At 40.6% G+C, this 20,271-nt stretch overlaps 1 protein-coding gene across 2 annotated transcripts in view; it reads left to right on the forward strand.

Annotated features, from left to right (window-relative positions):
• Positions 1–20,271, forward strand: part of LOC126094481 (bumetanide-sensitive sodium-(potassium)-chloride cotransporter) — a 632,465-nt gene that overhangs the window by 537,825 nt on the left and 74,369 nt on the right. For both annotated transcript variants that reach the window (XM_049908875.1, XM_049908876.1), the window contains exon 8: positions 9,530–9,761. In XM_049908875.1, coding sequence (XP_049764832.1) covers positions 9,530–9,761 — 232 coding nt within the window. The remainder of the gene's footprint in view (positions 1–9,529; positions 9,762–20,271) is intronic.

A 20,271-nucleotide genomic window follows, 5' to 3' on the forward strand; every position in this document is an offset into this window, starting at 1 on the left:
AAGTTTCTTCAGTTTTAATCTACAGTTCATAACCAATAGATTGTGGTCAGAGTCCACATCTGCCCCTGGAAATGTCTTACAGTTTAAAACCTGGTTCCTAAATCTCTGTCTTACCATTATATAATCTATCTGAAACCTGTCAGTATCTCCAGGCTTCTTACATGCACACAGTCTTCTTTTATAATTCTTGAACCAAGTGTTAGCTATGATTAAGTTGTGCTCTGTGCAAAATTCTACCAGGCGGCTTCCTCTTTTGTTTCTTACTCCCAATCCATATTCACCTACTATGTTTCCTTCTCTCGCTTTTCCTACTGACGATTTCCAGTCACCCATCACTATTAAATTTTCGTCTCCCTTCACTATCTGAATAATTTCTTTTGTTTCATCATACATTTCTTCAATTTCTTCGTCATCTGCAGAGCTAGTTGGCATATAAACTTGTACTACTGTGGTAGGCGTGGGCTTCGTATCTATCTTGGCCACAATAATGTGTTCACTATGCTGTTTGTAGTAGCTTACCCACATTTCTATTTTCCTATTCATCATGAAACCTACTCCTGCATTACCCCTATTTGATTTTGTGTTTATAACCCTGTAGTCACCTGACCAAAAGTCTTGTTCCTCCTGCCACCGAACTTCACTAATTCCTACTATATCTAACTTTAACCTATCCATTTCCCTTTTTAAATTTTCTAACCTACCTGCTTGATTAAGGGATCTGACATTCCACACTCCAATTCGTAGAACGCCAGTTTTCTTTCTCCTGATAACGACGTCCGCCTGAGTAGTCCCCGCCTGGAGATCCGAATGGGGGACTATTTTACCTCCGGAATATTTTATCGAAGAGGACGCCATCATCATTTAACCATACGGTAAAGCTGCATGCCCTCGGGAAAAATTACGGCCGTAGTTTCCCCTTGCTTTCAGCCGTTCGCAGTACCAGGACAGCAAGGCCGTTTTTGTTAGTGTTACAAGGCCAGATCAGTCAATCATCCAGACTGTTGCCCCTGCAACTACTGAAAAGGCTGCTGCCCCTCTTCAGGAACCACACGTTTGTCTGGCCTCTCAACAGATACCCCTCCGTTGTGGTTGCACCTACGGTACGGCTATCTGTATCGCTGAGGCCTGCAAGCCTCCCCACCAACGGCATGGTCCATGGTTCATGGGGGGGAACTAAGAGTATGACAATATTAACTAAGACAATGTCCGCCTCCGTAGCATAGCGGTGGCGTTACCGCCTACCACGCAGGGGGCCCGGGTTCGATTTCTGGCAGGAGGACTGGGTGTTGTGTGTCCATCATCATTTTCATCATCATTGACTCGCAAGTCGCCGATGTGGCGTCACCTAAAAAGGGCTTGCAATACGGCGGCTGAACTCCCCCGAATGGGGCCTCTCGGCCAATAATGCCATACGATCATTTCATTTCATTCAACTAAGATGATATTAACTAAAAGTATGACAATATGAAACCACTCCTAAGACTAAGACGTAAGTGAACTATGAATGATTCATAACTGAACTAAAACTAAGACTAAAGCCATGTGGTCATAGCCACCTTCATATTTATAGCCTTATTATTTCTTTGATTTTCCATATCAGTTGCACTGACAATTCGGATTAATGCCAACTGGTTTCAGACATGTCCATTACTTAATGAACCATTAGCTGAGTGATTATAAAATGATAAATGAAATAACATTTGTACATTTTGAGCCACTCCTAACTGTTCAACTTTGAGCCCTCTGGGTCCCTTATATAAGTGTCCACTTTGCACTCCAGTATAATGTATAGTAGGCACTTACATTAAGGACAGTCCTCTATAATGTGTAGTGCATAGAAGCACTTATATTAATGACACAGAATGTTCAAAGTGGAACAGATGTAAATAGCTGAAAATGTATAAATGTTATTAATCATTACATAACCACTCAGATAATGGTTTGATAACAATTGGGCATATGCAAAACCAGTCACAATTAATCCAAATTATCAGTGCAACTAAGACAGAAGAATAAAGAAATAATAAAACTAAATACAGTTCCTGATCCTTTTTCCAACACAAAGTTGGAATTCTAAATATTTACAATATTTGATTAGTCAATACATATCTTACAGTCAGAATTGTTACACATGAACTCCAGTATAATGTATAGTAGGCACTTACATTAAGGACAGTCCTCTATAATGTGTAGTGCATAGAAGCACTTATATTAATGACACAGAATGTTCAAAGTGGAACAGATGTAAATAGCTGAAAATGTATAAATGTTATTAATCATTACATAACCACTCAGATAATGGTTTGATAACAATTGGGCATATGCAAAACCAGTCACAATTAACCCAAATTGTCAGTGCAACTAAGACAGAAGAATAAAGAAATAATAAAACTAAATACAGTTCCTGATCCTTTTTCCAACACAAAGTTGGAATTCTAAATATTTACAATATTTGATTAGTCAATACATATCTTACAGTCAGAATTGTTACACATGAACTGATGTGTTGGCAGAAGAGCCAACACCGTGTAGCTAGAGGAGGCCGAAATGCACGCGATTAAGCTCATGCAGGCTGGCGTGAGGTCTGGAACATTACAATGTAATTAATATAGCAAATAAAGTACGTAGTTGATGTAATACTTAACTTTATTCCATAATTGGTGTACATCGCTCTTGACGATACATGTTTTAATATCTCAATATAAACTGGTAATGGCGCCTTGCTAGGTCGTAGCAAATGACAAGGCTATGCTAACTATCGTCTCGGCAAATGAGAGCGTATTTGTCAGTGTAGCATCGCTAGCAAAGTCGGCTGTACAACTGGGCCGAGTGCTCGGACGTCTCACTAGACCTGCCGTGTGGCGGCGCCCGGTCTGCAATCACTGACAGTGGCGACACGCGGGTCCGTCGTATACAAGCGGACCGCGGCCGATTTAAAAGCTACCACCTAGCAAGTGTGGTGTCTGGCGGTGACACCACATGAACAACTTTTCTGCAGAGTATGTGTGACAAGTGAATCAACAATCTTCTTTAAATTGATTGAAATACAAAATTATTTTCACATAACTTACATATAATTTTTTTGTTATGAAATGTCTTTCTTATTTTGAAATTTGATGAATACTTTCATGTGTGCAGTAATTATTCAATATACAATCATCTTAACTCTGTTTTATATTAATTAACACACTTTCATACGACAAATAGAAGATTCACGTGACTTAAAACAATGAATTATTGTTATTATTAATTGCAGATTATGCATGGACTGATATTTTAAGTCAGAACAAAATGAAATACTCATATTATTAATCAAAACTGGCCATTGTAAATTCAAAACAGTATATGATTGCCAAAACCCTGAAACATTTTTTATTTATTTGTACACTTATTTATTAAAAAAAGGCATCAGTCTTCCGACTACTTTGATGTGGCCCATCACAATTTCCTCTCCTGTCGCAACTTAGAGTACCAATTGCAGCCTTCATTCTCAATTACAGTATAACCCCGATTTTGTGTGACCTCAATTTAGTGTAAACCCGCATTTAATGGAAGAAATTTCAAGCCCTGAAAATTACTCCATAAGTGCAATGCAGTTGTATATTTGATTTAACGTAATTCGCATTATGACAAAACCTGCATTTAGCATTAGGAATATTAAATATTGAAAACAATACAATAGTGGCTTTTGCAGCCCGAACGCTAGCCGCACTTTTTTTCTGGTTTTAGGAATCCAAAAAACCACCTGCAGTTTACATATGGGTGCAAAGCCTAAGAAGCTCCAGAAACTGCCGCTAGTTGCCACTGTAAGCACTTGCGGCCTTTATTGCTGCTTTTTGCCACTAGAAGCCACCACAGAAGCCATCGTGTTAGTTTCGAGTAATGAATGTTAAGGAATTTTTTCATCATGGGCGAATTTAGCAATTTTTCAAATATTTATAGCAATTAAAAAAAACTCCTTACATATACACCATCAAAATGGACGTTCTGAAGAAACTTGACAAGTGTGGCTTTACATTTCGACAACTCCAGCTAATGAGAGCAGTGCTCGCAAAAACGTTTGTTTCAGTCTGCTTTTGAACTTCGGTAAGACATGGAGATGGCAAAAGTAACAACTTTCGGCTTGTTCCAGCAACAGAAAAGCATTTTCTGGACCAAAACGTGGCTGTCACTGTGGTTTAGAAGTCGTAGTGATGATTTTGTGAGGAAGCAGCGACAGTGCTTATCTGTAGCTGCAGAAATACTGTAATTCAAGTAAAAGCACATAATAAAATCCAGGAATTTAATGGGAGCCGCAATTGGGCCTGAAAAATACGGGGAAAAACTCGTCACATTTCAGCACTACATCATCAAACTGCGCACCGGGAAGTCATGCTGGCTTGTACAGCCGATGGCCATAAACTACCGCCACTCATTTGACACGGAAGACTACCAAAGTCCAAAGTTTTTCCTAAAGATTTTATTGTATGTGCTAACGAAATTGGCTGGTTGACGGAGGACATTGTTTTAGAGTCAATCAGACCTGTTTGGCAACATCGTCCTGGTACCTTTCTAGGTTTGCCATGTATGCTTGTGTCGGATTCGTAAGCAGGTCACTGTACACCAGCTGTGAAAAAAAAATTAGTTGTAATTCCAAAATGGATGACGTCCATTCTGCATCCATTAGATGTTTGTTTAAACAAACCTTTTATGGACAAGCAGAAAAGTACAGTATGTATACACAGTGCCTAATGAAAGAAGATAGGCAATTAACACCTACAGGACATGTTAATTGTGCAAGCTTGTCTCAAGAGTGCATGTGCACCAGTCAGTCTGGGAAATGTCTTCTTAGTGAAACTGCTCATCACACATTTAAAAAATACTTTATTTCTAATGTGCTTGATGGCACAGAGGATGATGCTTTCTACAAAGTAGTGATAAGGAGTCTCTAGCGTTAATAAGAAAACATGAAAAATCACAACTGTGTTCTGGTATGCAGTGCAGCAAGCTCACCTGCGACATCACTGCTCACAGCTCATGTGCGTGTAGATCCAGAATACTGTATTTCAATAGATATTGTGAATTTTCACTGTTGTCAGTGTTTTGCGATGTAATTGTAATTTTAAGTGTCCCAAATCCCTGAGAGGTAGGGCCACTTAGTACTCTATCCATCATATGATGAGCCATATCTTTCTTTTTTAAGTGCTGCTTGAAATTGGGATTCTTTTTCCCCCTCTCCCCCTCCCCCTCAGGGACTCACTTATAGGGTGCGGCTTGCATTTGAGGTTGGCTTGCAATCAGGTAAATACAGTACTTGCAGCGGCTTCTTGCAGGACTTTTCGGAACTTCCGTAGGCTTTGCCTCCAAATGCAAGCATTGTGTAATACGGACTTTAAGAAAGTATGAACTCCAGCATTTATACTGGATACAATTGATCATCTTCCATATTGATTCCTCGATACAAGCAGGCAAGCTCGAACTTAGCCGACCGTGTCTGAAGACTAACAATGTACAGCGTGCTAACACTCATGCCGCTTTGCATGCTTGCATGCGGCCGAGCTCTGTCCAAGTCTTTATGGTTATATCAGCATTACAGTATAGTATCAGTTTACTCAAGTTTGCATCAGTTCGTGTATTGCGTTGAGAATCCAGCTGTATATCAGTTTGCTCATTCACATTTGTTGTTGTAGTGAAGTTGACAATGGCAGCAAAAATAAAAACTCTGTCTGTCGCAGAGAAAGTGAACTTGATTCAGGAAGTGGGGAGAAATGAAAATGTGCCTGTAAGTGAAATGGATCAACGCTTGGGACTTGCACAGTCTTCATTGTCAGGAATATTGAAGAATAAGGAGAAAGCAGAGAAAACATGTTAAAAAGTCGCTGTACAAAGAAATGGAATCAAAGCTAATGGAGTGGTTCAATGGAGCATGTGCTGAAAATTTACCAACGGATGGGGCACTGATAAAAATGAAAGCATCTATGATATCAGGGAAACTTGGGCTAACAGAATTCAAAGCTTCGAATGATTGGCTGGATAGGTTCAAAAAACGCTATGGGATAACTTGCACGGCAGTATGTGAAGAGAATGCTGCAGTTAGTAATGAAATGTTGAACACTGGAAAGAAGAGGTGCTGCCACTCCTCTTGAATGGTTTCGAGTCTCGGGATGTGTATAATGTGGATGAAACAGCCTGTTTTACCAACTCGTGCCATCAAAAACCTTAAGTGTTAAAGGAGAAACATGCTATGGAGGAAGAATGAGCAAGCAGAAAATTACTGTTCTCTTATGCAGCAACGCAGTTGGCAGCGACAAGCTGGATCCCATAGTAATTGGGAAGTTCCACAAACTACATTGCTTTAAGAACAGTGCTATGCTGCCATGTAAGTATTATAGCAACAAAAGTGCCTGGATGATTGCAGACTTGATCAAAAGTTCTTGCAAGCTTTTCATGCACGAATGGGTGGTAGAAACAGGAAGGTTGTTCTCTTTATGAACAAGTGTCCTGCTCATCCAACAGACTTAGGATTTCTGCGGAATGTGAAAATGCATTTCTTTCCTGCAAATTGCACTAGCAGACTCCAGCCCATGGATCTAGGGATTATTCATAGCCATAAAAGCAAGCATCGGAAAGCTCTTGTCCTTGTGGCACTTGCCTTTATTGATTGGAATGAAGTGCTTAAACTGAACATCCTGCAAGCAATGCATATGGTCAAAGGAGCTTGGAAAATGGTAACTAAGGAAACCAACTCAAATTGCTTTCATAAGGCTGGATTTAATTAAATGAGCACTCACGACAAAAGTGGTGACAAAGCAGTAGTGGACATGCATGATTGGGTGCAGGTATCTAACAATTTACCCATTACTTTTGATGAATTTGTGACTTGTGATGGTGCTGCCATCACTACATGCCTCCGAGATGTTGAGAAAATCTGTGAAGATGAAGTAAAGCAGAATGATGAAGATATCGAAGAAGACAATGATGTTAGGGATGAAGAAATGGAAACACCATCATTCAGTGAAGCTACTGCCGCATAGACATTGTCCGGAGATTGGTCACAGCATTTAAAGTTGACAACCCTGTTATAGACAGAGTAAATCAATTGGAGATGGACATTTTGAACCTAAAATCCAACAGTGCTAAAAAGCAGACTACCATTTTTGATTACAGGTATTTCAAAAAATGAGGCACTGTGAAAGTTGTGTATACATGTGTTGTATATAGGAAAAGTAACTCGATTTATTATATTACTGTAAGTGTGTAAGTATTTTGTGGATGTTTAAATTTTGTAGTGTGCTGGGAAACTACGATCTTTGACTACTGTATTAGTGCTACAAAAAAAGTTGTAATTACAGTACAGTGTGTAGGGTAGGTATCTCCTTGTTTTATTGTTGTTACTGTGTAAATTATGTGTGTTGGTGCAATTTATGTCAATGCAGGCAAAGAGTTCTGGAAAAGGTTTGCTTTCTATCGAAACCTCGATTTAAGGTAAACTCCCATTTAAGGTTAAAAAATTCTGGTCCCTAGAAAAACGTTAAATAGGGGTTCTACAGTATTTGGTGGATGTATTCTAATCTCTGTCTTATGTTTCAATTTGTACCCTCTGCAGCTCTGTCTGGTTCTGTGGAAGCAAATCTCTAACGCCTTAACAGATGTCATATCATCTTGTACGTTTTTCTTGTCAGTGTTTTCCATGTATTCCATGTTTTACCAATTCTGTGAAGAACTTCCTCATTCCTTACCCTATCAGTCCACCTAATTTTCAGCATTCTGCTGTAGCACCACATCTCAAATGCTTTGAATGAATTCTGTTCTGGTTTTCCCACAGTCCATGTTTTACTACCATACACTGCTATGCTCCACACACATTCTCAGAAATTTCTTCCTCAGACTAAGGCCTATGTTTGATACTAGCAGACTTCTCTTGGCCAGGAATGCCCTTTTTGCCAGTGATAGTCTGCATTTTTGTCCTCATTACTCTGTCCATCATGGGCTATTTTGCTGTCTATGTAGCAGAATTCCTTAACTTCGTCTACTATGTGATCCCCATTTTTGATGTTAAGTTTCTCACTGTTCTCCATACTGCTACTTCTCATTACTGAAAGTCTTTCTTTGATTTCCTCTCAGTCCATTTTCTGTATGCATTAGACTGTTCATTCCATTCAACAGATCAGGTAATTCTTCGTCACTTTGCTGAAAACAGCAGTGTCATCAGTGAATCTTATTGCTGATATCTTTCTACCCTGAATTTAGTTCCCACTCTTGAATTTTTCTTTCACTTCCATCTTTAACATATAGAGTGGACAGTAGGGGTGAAAGACTACATCCCTGTCTTACACAGTTTTTACTCTGAGCACTTCATTCTGGGTCATCCAGTTTTATTGTTCCCTATTAATTCCTATACATACTGTATATTATCCATCTTTCCCTATAGCTTACACCTATTCTTCTCAGGATTTCAAACATCTTACACCATTTTTTACATTGTAAAATGCTTTTTCCAGGTCAACAAATCCTATGAATAATATGTCTTGATTTTTCTTCACTCTTGCTTCCATGACCAACTACAATGTCAGAACTGCCTTCTTGCTGCCTTTACCTGTCCTAAAGCCAGACTGATTGTCATCTAATAGGTCCTCAATTTTCTTTTCCATTCATCTGTATGTTGTTCTTGTCAGCAACTTAGAAGCTTGAGCTGTTAAGCTGATTGTACGACAGTTGCGATCTGTATGCCTCACAATCCAACATCTGATTTCAGAATCTCTGCCTGACAATAATGTAATCTATCTGGAATCTTGCCATATCTCTTGGCTTTGTTCAAGTATGCATCCTTGTCTTGTGATTTTTGAACGGTGTGTTCACTAATAGTAAGTGGAATTTATTGCAGAACTCAATTTGTCTTTCTCCTCTCTCATTCCTACTACTAAGCCCGTGTTCTCCAGTAACCCTTTCTTCTACTCCTTTCCCTGCAACCACATTGCAATCCCCCATGACTATTAGATTAGCAGTTCCCTTTACATACTGAATTACCTACTCAGTATCATCATATATTTTCTCTGTCTCTTCATCATCTGCTTGCGACTTTGGCATGTATACCTGAAATAGTGTTGTTGGTGTTGGTCAGATGTTGATCATGATAAGAACAATCCTATCATTGAACTGTTCACAGTAACATGTTATAGGAACAAAATACAGGGCTGCACCATGTTCTTCATTGAACATTTAGATACTGTAATACATTATAACCTGACTAAGGCAGTTACATTTGCAACTGGTTATGCTTGTTTCATTAAGATGAGTAATGATCTTATATCACTGCATCTTCGTATTGAGTATGTCAAATCAGTATTAGGAATGCTCCAATAGAAAGTACCTTCTGCCATGCACTTCAGAGTGGTGTGCAGAGTATAGATGTAAATGTAGATGTAAAAATAGCCAAGTAACTGTGTTTCAGAAATAGGAATTAAATCTTAACTGAATTATTTGACAGTAATGCTACAGTTAAAACGAGTATGCTATTGTATTACAGAAAATTAAAACTGTTCCTTTTCAGGTGATGGAACTGGTTTCTGGTTTTGGACCTCTTATTTATGCTGGTTGCTTTGCCGCAACTTTGTCATCTGCTCTGGCAAGTTTAGTCTCAGCTCCAAAAGTGTTTCAAGCTTTGTGTAAAGATCAGTTGTATCCTTACATTACATGGTTTGGAAGAGGATATGGAAAAAACAATGAACCTGTTAGAGGATATGTGTTGACATTTTTCATTGCAATAGCCTTTATTCTTGTAGGTGAGTCAGACTTGTACTTTTGTAGAATGACAAACATTTTAAAAAATCTTCAAAATTTTATTTATGACTTTGTTTCATTATCATCAAATAACTATGTATTTAGTAAATATCTCATGTTCTATTTCTGAAAGGTAAATGTGTACCAAAATTGTGAAGGGACAACATTTCTCTTATTTTCAAGTTTGGTCTGTTAACTTGTATATGAATTCTGTAGTTTCACAACTGTTAAATATTATGTACGGAGTGTGATGTAAGTTTTGCATAATATTATGAAGATTCTTAATCAAAACTGCACATCAGATTTATAACTCATGATGGCCATAATTTGTTTGACTGTTAGTGTTTCAGTAGATCAGATTTGTTAATGGTAGAGGTTAAATCTTTCTAGGACTTATTGAGGAGAGGGGAAAAATAACACAAATTTGTGCAGCCACACATGTGCGCATCCCCCCCTCCCCCCCCCCCCCCCTCACTCTCTCTCTCTCTCTCTCTCTCTCTCTCTCTCACTCACACACACACACACATTGCAGTGGAATTTAAACAGATTCAATAATGCTGCACCATACCATTTTGGATGTATGAATAGAATAATTTTAAGTTTTTGTCACTGTTCATTAATAATATATGTATCAGAACTTAATATGTAACTAAACTATTTGGAATTTTGTGTGCACCTTGCATTGATGTGAGTTGCAAAAGAAGATCTTATTAGGAACAATCACAACAGGTACCAAGCACTTAATCCCATTATTGTAGTTGCGAATGAAATGCAAATATGATTATATACTGTACAGACTGTTGAGACACAAAACAATACTACTCTTGTATGCAAAACTGTTCAGGTGCTCGTGAATTTGTACAAGATAAACTTCGTCCATGGCCACTATATACATAGAAGTGATGATATACCTATTCCTTTTTGCAACAAATTATGTTTTTGGCCTGTTGTAAAATGGGTACCAAACCATTTTGCAGAGGAGTCTTCAAAGATTTTGAAATTCTAATGTGTTTACCCTTTGATGGTATTTCTTGCCAGTAATGAAACCAGTGTCATTTGATCTCTATCAGTGTTCAGGGTAGGGTTGTTTATTCTTTTATTAAAGTCTTAAACATCTGATACACTTCCAGCTGATCATTGATATAAGATCTCTAGGTCGACCAATAGAAAGGTGGCAGGAGAACTTCACAAGACCGTATCAGATCAAGGAAGATGGTGTGATGATGACAGTGATGATGATGATGATGATGTACTATGTACAAGCATGTATAGATTTTGATGTTGGAACCTACATCAGAATATCTTATGATCTGAAGATGGCAGTAGTCCAAACCGGTAGCAATGAAATATAAAATCTGTGTGGTCAAGATGGACCTTTATAAATAAAGTGCCACAATATGATCACAGACTCATTTACAGACTTTATGTCTTCAATTGATGATGATGATAACATATTTTTCAGCTATTGTTTGTACAAATTATCCTATTATGTAGATTTAAAGATAGAAGCTTGTTCTCAGCTACAGGACAAGTAACAATGCTCATTGTAAACATAATTTACTTGTTGCAGATGTAGGTAAGAGTGTGTACATAGGACAAACCATGTGCTCAGTCACTGAGCACTGTGCTGAACGTAAGTGTCCTGTAAAACAAAGACAATTAGGCAAGTCAACTGTGGCGGAACATCACCTACAGAATGACCCCAGAATATTATTTGAGGAGACGAGCATCTTGGGCCAAGGATTCTACACTAGAAAGAAGCAATCGACATTTGATTACGATGAACAAGGGTTCACACTTAGTGGGACATGGAGAGGCATTTTGGACCCTGAGCAGAATCAGAAGAAAATGCTTGTGAGTTACAGGTCAGCAGGAATGGCAGTTTCGAATATGGTGCAGGCTCCCCACATCTTTTGACATAATTGCACCCAAGCGGGCTGGTGTTATCATGGACAGTGTAACTCAGCTTCTGAGCATGTACTGATTCAGTACATCTGTGCAGCATTCAGGATGCTGCTGTTTCATATATATGAGATCACAGATTAGTGTTTAACGTCCCATCAACAACGAGGTCATGAGAGATCATGTATATGAGACTTACCCTGGTAGTCAGAAGTTTTAACTCCTGAGGACAATGGCAGTGACAGCTGTTGAAAGCTCAAGCATTTTATCTCAGTTGAAATGACTTGGAAACTGAGCACATAAACATCAGATTTTTAAAGTGATACAACCAAGTACACAGTAGCTTCTGAAGGTTATGGCATTCTTATTGGTAGATATATTCCTTTTTTCAATAAACATGTGCACTTCTTCTTATTTAGAATACAGTGGTCTGTACCTGGGGGGCAGAGACCTGTGTGAGTGGTATTTTACTCTGGAAGTTAAACTTCAGTTTACTTTCATTCACATACTGCCTTATCATGTGCAAAGCAACACAACTTATGTGAGGTTCACTGTTTGTGTTGGAATGACTTGGAAGAAATAAAGAGATGATATCAATCACATTTAAAGAGACACATTTCTCAGTATAATCATTCAAAAAGTTGGCCATCATATCATTTTCAATGTTTTCGATATCGGTGTGTGTATATATATGTATATATATTTCTAAAAAGAAAGATGATGAGACTTACCAAATGCTGCTTGTGTTTGTGTATATGCGGATGGATATGTGTGTGTATGCGAGTGTATACCTGTCCTTCTTTCCCCCTAAGGTAAGTCTTTCCGCTCCCGGGATTGGAATGACTCCTTAGCCTCTCCCTTAAAACCCAAATCCTTTTGTCTTTCCCTCTTTCCTGACGAGGCAACCGTTGGTTGCGAAAGCTAGAATTTTGTGTGTTTGTTTGTGTTTGTTTGTGTGTCTATCGACCTGCCAGCACTTTTGTTTGGTAAGTCTCATCATCTTTCTTTTTAGAAATATTTTTCCCACGTGCAATGTTTCCCTCTAATATATATATAATAGAGGGAAACATTCCACGTGGGAAAAATATATGTGAAAAGAAAGATGATGAGACTTACCAAACAAAAGCGCTGGCAGGTCGATAGACACTAGCCACACAAACAAACACAAACATACACACAAAATTCTAGCTTTCCCAACCAACGGTTGCCTCGTCAAGAAAGAGGGAAGGAGAGGGAAAGACAAAAGGATATGGGTTTTAAGGGAGAGGGTAAGGAGTCATTCCAATCCCGGGAGCGGAAAGACTTACCTTAGGAGGAAAAAAGGACAGGTATACACTCGCACACACACACATATCCATCCGCATATACACAGATACAAGCAGACATTTGTAAAGGCAAAGAGTTTGGGCAGAGATGTCAGTCGGGGCGGAAGTACAAAGGCAAAGATGATGTTGAAAGACAGGTGAGGTATGAGCAGCGGCAAATTGAAATTAGAAATTAGCGGAGATTGAGGCCTGGCGGATAGCGAGAAGAGAGGATATGCTGAAGGGCAAGTTCCCATCTCCGGAGTTCTGACAGGTTGGTGTTAGTGGGAAGTATCCAGATAACCCGGACGGTGTAACACTGTGCCAATATGTGCTGGCCGTGCACCAAGGCATGTTTAGCCACAGGGTGATCCTCATTACCAACAAACACTGTCTGCCTGTGTCCATTCATGCGAATGGACAGTTTGTTGCTGGTCATTCCCACATAGAACGCTTCACAGTGTAGGCAGGTCAGTTGGTAAATCACGTGGGTGCTTTCACACGTGGCTCTGCCTTTGATCGTACACACCTTCCGGGTTACAGGACTGGAATAGGTGGTGGTGGGAGGGTGCATGGGACAGGTTTTACACTGGGGGCGGTTACAGGGGTAGGAGCCAGAGGGTAGGGAAGGTGGTTTGGGGATTTCATAGGGATGAACTAAGAGGTTACGAAGGTTAGGTGGACGGCGGAAAGACACTCTTGGTGGAGTGGGGAGGATTTCATGAAGGATGGATCTCATTTCAGGGCAGGATTTGAGGAAGTCGTATCCCTGCTGGAGAGCCACATTCAGAATCTGATCCAGTCCCGGAAAGTATCCTGTCACAAGTGGGGCACTTTTAGGGTTCTTCTGTGGAAGGTTCCGGGTTTGAGGAGATGAGGAAGTGGCTCTGGTTATTTGCTTCTGTACCAGGTCGGGAGGGTAGTTACGGGATGCAAAAGCTGTTTTCAGGTTGTTGGTGTAATGGTTCAAGGATTCCGGACTGGAGCAGATTCGTTTGCCACGAAGACCTAGGCTGTAGGGAAGGGACCGTTTGATGTGGAATGGGTGGCAGCTGTCATAATGGAGGTACTGTTGCTTATTGGTGGGTTTGATGTGGACGGACGTGTGAAGCTGGCCATTGGACAGGTGGAGGTCAACGTCAAGGAAAGTGGCATGGGATTTAGAGTAGGACCAGGTGAATCTGATGGAACCAAAGGAGTTGAGGTTGGAGAGGAAATTCTGGAGTTCTTCTTCACTGTGAGTCCAGATCATGAAAATGTGGGAATGACCAGCAACAAACTGTCCATTCGCATGAATGGACACAGGCAGACAGTGTTTGTTGGTAATGAGGATCACCCTGTGGCTAAACATGCCTTGGTGCACGGCCAGCACATCTTGGCACAGTGTTACACCGTCCGGGTTATCTGGATACTTCCCACTAACACCAACCTGTCAGAACTCCGGAGATGGGAACTTGCCCTTCAGCATATCCTATCTTCTCGCTATCCGCCAGGCCTCAATCTCCACTAATTTCTAATTTCAATTTGCCGCCGCTCATACCTCACCTGTCTTTCAACATCATCTTTGCCTTTGTACTTCCGCCCCGACTGACATCTCTGCCCAAACTCTTTGCCTTTACAAATGTCTGCTTGTGTCTGTGTATATGGGGATGGATATGTGTGTGTGTGCGATTGTATACCTGTCCTTTTTTCCTCCTAAGGTAAGTCTTTCCGCTCCCGGGATTGGAATGACTCCTTACCCTCTCCCTTAAAACCCATATCTTTTTGTCTTTCCCTCTCCTTCCCTCTTTCCTGACGAGGCAACCGTTGGTTGGGAAAGCTAGAATTTTGTGTGTATGTTTGTGTTTGTTTGTGTGTCTATCGACCTGCCAGCGCTTTTGTTTGGTAAGTCTCATCATCTTTCTTTTCACACACACACACACACACACACACACACACACACACACACACATATATATATATATATATATATATATATATATATATATAATAGAGGGAAACATTCCACACACACACACACACACACACACACAAAATTCAAGCTTTCGCAACAAACTGTTGCCTCATCAGGAAAGAGGGAAGAAGAGGGAAAGACGAAAGGATGTGGGTTTTAAGGGAGAGGGTAAGGAGTCATTCCAGTCCTGGGAGCGGAAAGACTTACCTTAAGGGGAAAAAAGGACGGGTATACACTCGCACACACACACATATCCATCCACACATATACAGACACAAGCAGACATATGACTGCTTGTGTCTGTATATGTGTGGATGGATATGTGTGTGTGTGCGAGTGTATACCCGTCCTTTTTTCCCCTTAAGGTAAGTCTTTCCGCTCCCGGGACTGGAATGACTCCTTACCCTCTCCCTTAAAACCCACATCCTTTCGTCTTTCCCTCTCCTTCCCTCTTTCCTGATGAGGCAACAGTTTGTTGCGAAAGCTTGAATTTTGTGTGTATGTTTGTGTTCGTTTGTGTGTCTGTCGACCTGCCAGCACTTTCATTTGGTAAGTCACATCGTCTTTGTTTTTAGGTATATTTTTCCTTCGTGGAATGTTTTCTTCTGTTATAACTATATATATATATATATATATATATATATATATATATATATAATAGAGGGAAACATTCCACGTGGGAAAAATATATTTAAAAAGAAAGATGATGAGACTTACCAAACAGAAGCGCTGGCAGGTCGATAGACACACAAACAAACACAAACATACACACAAAATCTAGCTTTCGCAACCAACGGTTGCCTCGTCAGGAAAGAGGGAAGGAGAAGGAAAGACAAAAGGATATGGGTTTTAAGGGAGAGGGTAAGGAGTCATTCCAATCCCGGGAGCGGAAAGACTTACCTTAGGGGGAAAAAAGGACAGGTATACACTCGCGCGCACACACACACATATCCATCCATCCATACAAGACACAAGCAGACATTTGTAAAGGCAAAGAGTTTGAGCAGAGATGTCAGTCGGGACGGAAGTATAGAGGCAAAGATGATGTTGAAAGACAGGTGAGGTATGAGCGGCGGCAGATTGAAATTAGGAATTAGCGGAGATTGAGGCCTGGCGGATAGCGAGAAGAGAGGATATGCTGAAGGGCAAGTTCCCATCTCCGGAGTTCTGACAGGTTGGTGTTAGTGGGAAGTATCCAGATAACCCGGACGGTGTAACACTGTGCCAAGATGTGCTGGCCGTGCACCAAGGCATGTTTAGCCACAGGGTGATCCTCATTACCAACAAACACTGTCTGGAGATCCATCCTTCATGAAATCCTCCCCACTCCACCAAGAGTGTCTTTCCGCCGTCCACCCAACCTTCGTAACCTCTTAGTTCATCCCTATGAAATCCCCAAACCACCTTCCCTACCCTCTGGCTCCTACCCCTGTAACCGTCCCCGGTGTAAAACCTGTCCCATGCACCCTCCCACCACCACCTATTCCAGTCCTGTAACCCGGAAGGTGTACACGATCAAAGGCAGAGCCACGTGTGAAAGCACCCACGTGATTTACCAACTGACCTGCCTACACTGTGAAGCGTTCTATGTGGGAATGACCAGCAACAAACTGTCCATTCGCATGAATGGACACAGGCAGACAGTGTTTGTTGGTAATGAGGATCACCCTGTGGCTAAACATGCCTTGGTGCACGGCCAGCACATCTTGGCACAGTGTTACACCGTCCGGGTTATCTGGATACTTCCCACTAACACCAACCTGTCAGAACTCCGGAGATGGGAACTTGCCCTTCAGCATATCCTCTCTTCTCGCTATCCGCCAGGCCTCAATCTCCGCTAATTCCTAATTTCAATCTGCCGCCGCTCATACCTCACCTGTCTTTCAACATCATCTTTGCCTCTATACTTCCGTCCCGACTGACATCTCTGCTCAAACTCTTTGCCTTTACAAATGTCTGCTTGTGTCTTGTATGGATGGATGGATATGTGTGTGTGTGCGCGCGAGTGTATACCTGTCCTTTTTTCCCCCTAAGGTAAGTCTTTCCGCTCCCGGGATTGGAATGACTCCTTACCCTCTCCCTTAAAACCCATATCCTTTTGTCTTTCCTTCTCCTTCCCTCTTTCCTGACGAGGCAACCGTTGGTTGCGAAAGCTAGATTTTGTGTGTATGTTTGTGTTTGTTTGTGTGTCTATCGACCTGCCAGCGCTTCTGTTTGGTAAGTCTCATCATCTTTCTTTTTTTATATATATATATATATATATATATATATATATATATATATATATATATATATATATATATATATAGAAGGACACATTCCACGAAGGAAAAATATACCTAAAAACAAAGATGATGTGACTTACCAAATGAAAGTGCTGGCAGATCGACAGACACACAAACGAACACAAACATACACACAAAATTCAAGCTTTTGCAACAAACTGTTGCCTCATCAGGAAATATCCTTCCCTTTTTCCTGATGAGGCAACAGTTTGTTGCGAAAGCTTGAATTTTGTGTGTATGTTTGTGTTCGTTTGTGTGTCTGTCGACCTGCCAGCACTTTCATTTGGTAAGTCACATCATCTTTGTTTTTAGGTATATATATACCTGTCCTTTTTTCCCCCTAAGGTAAGTCTTTCCGCTCCCGGGATTGGAATGACTCCTTACCCTCTCCCTTAAAACCCAAATCCTTTTGTCTTTCCCTCTCCTTCCCTCTTTCCTGACGAGGCAACCATTGGTTGCGAAAGCTAGATTTTGTGTGTATGTTTGTGTTTGTTTGTGTGTCTATCGACCTGCCAGCGCTTTTGTTTGGTAAGTCTCATCATCTTTCTTTTTATATATTTTTTCCCCCTAAGGTAAGTCTTTCCGCTCCCGGGATTGGAATGACTCCTTACCCTCTCCCTTAAAACCCAAATCCTTTTGTCTTTCTCTCTCCTTCCCTCTTTCCTGACGAGGCAACCACCAGAATTTTGTGTGTATGTTTGTGTTTGTTTGTGTGTCTATCGACCTGCCAGCGCTTTTGTTTGGTAAGTTTCATCATCTTTCTTTTTAGATATATATATATATATATATATATATATAATGAAAAGGATAGTTGCTACCCACCATATAGTGTAGATGTGGAGTCGCAGATAGGGACAATAAAAAGACTGTCAGAAAGTGAGGTTTTGGCCAACAAGTCCTTAGTCATGAATAGACAAAACACACAAACACACACACAAACACACACACACACACAAAATGCAACTCATGCAGATATGGCCACAGTCTCTGGCAGCTAAAGTCAGACCGTGAGCAGCAGCATTTGATGGGAGAGGCAATAAGGTCATGGGGGAGGCAGGGGCAAGGAAGAGGAGGGATAGCAGGGAAGTGGTGGGGCTGGTAAACTGCTTCTTTCAGAAGTGAGCAGGGACTAGATGGAGCAAGGATAGGGCAACTAGGTGCAATCGAGAGGTTGCACAGAGGGCTGGAGAGAAAGGGGGTAGGGTAGTGAAAAAGGAAAGAAGTAACAAGACTGGGTGCATTGGTGAAATAGAGGGCTATGTAGTGCTGGAATGGGAGCAGGGAAGGGGCTAGATGGTTAAGGACAATGACCAATGAAGGTTGGGCCAGGAGGGTTATGGGAAAGCAGGATATATTGCAGGAAGAGTTCCCACCTTCGCGATTCAGAAAAGCTTTTGTTAGTGGGAAAGATCCAGATGACACAAGCTGTGAAGCAGTCATTGAAATGAAGAACATAACTTAGGGCGGCTTGCTCAGCAACAGGGTGGTCCAGCTGTTTCTTGGCCACAGATTGTCGGTGGCCATTCATGCAAACAGACAGCTTGTAGGTTATCATGCACACATAGAATGTAGCACAGTGGTTGCAGCTTAACTTGTAGATCACATGACTGGTTTCATAGGTTGTTTGTCTATTTTTGACAAAAGCCTTGTTGGTCAAAAGCTCACTTTCCAACAGTCTTTTTATTGTGCCTATCTGCAACACAGCATCTCTGCTGTATGGTGAATAGCAACTATCCTTTTCAAAATATTATTACATTCCATCCTGGTTTTTTTCAAGTTTGTGTATATTTGCTACTTAGGTCCAAGTGCTATACTGTATTTACTCGAATCCAAGCCGCACTCGAATCTAAGCTGCACCTGAAAAATGAGACTCAAAATCAAGGAAAAAAAATTTTCCCGAATCTAAGCCGCACCTGAAATATGAGACTCGAAATTCAAGGGGAGAGTAAAGTTTTAGGTCGCACCTCCAAATCGAAACAAAGTTGGTCCATTGTAATATGAGACAATTTAGGTCAAATGAATGACGATACAGCTACAGTAGTTTGGTTCGCGTAGTAAGCTTAGCAGTTAGGCTTTACCAGGTAGTCAGTGCTATCCATCAGGCGCTCCGTCCATTTTTATACGGGTACCCTTCCATTTTCTCGTGCTTCGTCTGGTTTGGATCGATTGCTTATTTTTCTTTGATCTGATAAGTGCCGTTCTCTTTGTTATAGGTGTTTACGTCACTCTAAGCTGAAAATGCATTACTGTACTGTGTCATGCACTGTTTGTTGCATTCTGATAATCAGTGTTTACGGCCTGTCGCCGCTCGCGGCTCGGCTTGCTTTTGTGCGCACTACCGCCGCTTACAATTAAAAAAAGAAAAAGAGAGGAATCGTCTCATTAGCGAAACAATGGCAAGAGACTGCTATTTGTTGTTACTAACACTGCTGCTTTCTTTGACGATCAACAAGAACCAAATAATAGACTGCGTATGATAGAAGATGTTCTGAACGAGAGTTTAGCGAAAATTTTTCTCTGTTTGAAAATCTTTGCAGACGTCTCTTTAGTACATAACATTCTGCACAGAAATTAGTCATCTTAGATTTAAAAATCTAGTCAATTGACGTGCTTCATTTCTGACTATCACTATTAGTCATAAGAATAATACGAATATAAACATGAAATGATATATATATTCTTCGGCGTTTGCTGTTGTCTCACTCTAGTTTCGTAGTTTATTAAGCAGACAGGATTTAAATGAGATAGCAGGAAACATGAAAGAATACATGGCAAAATGTTTATATACGTATTATTCTTATGGTGAAGAGAATACTGCATGTGATTCACAATTCATAAAAGTTCCTATTAGCAACCATCTCTTCTCATAGGTAGAAAACATTCAGAACGTAGAGTTGGCCATATTGACAAACATCACAAACAGTCTTGCCAGTCGGATTTTCGTGGTACAGTACATTGAAATGTTGCTACATTCGAAGACAAACAATACGGAATTTGTATTTACTTCGTTGGATAATGTATGAAAATGCAGTGGTCGAAACTCGTGGCGGAGAAAAAATTTCGTCTT

This window comes from Schistocerca cancellata, chromosome 8 (genome assembly GCF_023864275.1).
Source record: "Schistocerca cancellata isolate TAMUIC-IGC-003103 chromosome 8, iqSchCanc2.1, whole genome shotgun sequence".
NCBI classification, from domain to species: Eukaryota; Metazoa; Arthropoda; class Insecta; order Orthoptera; family Acrididae; genus Schistocerca; species Schistocerca cancellata.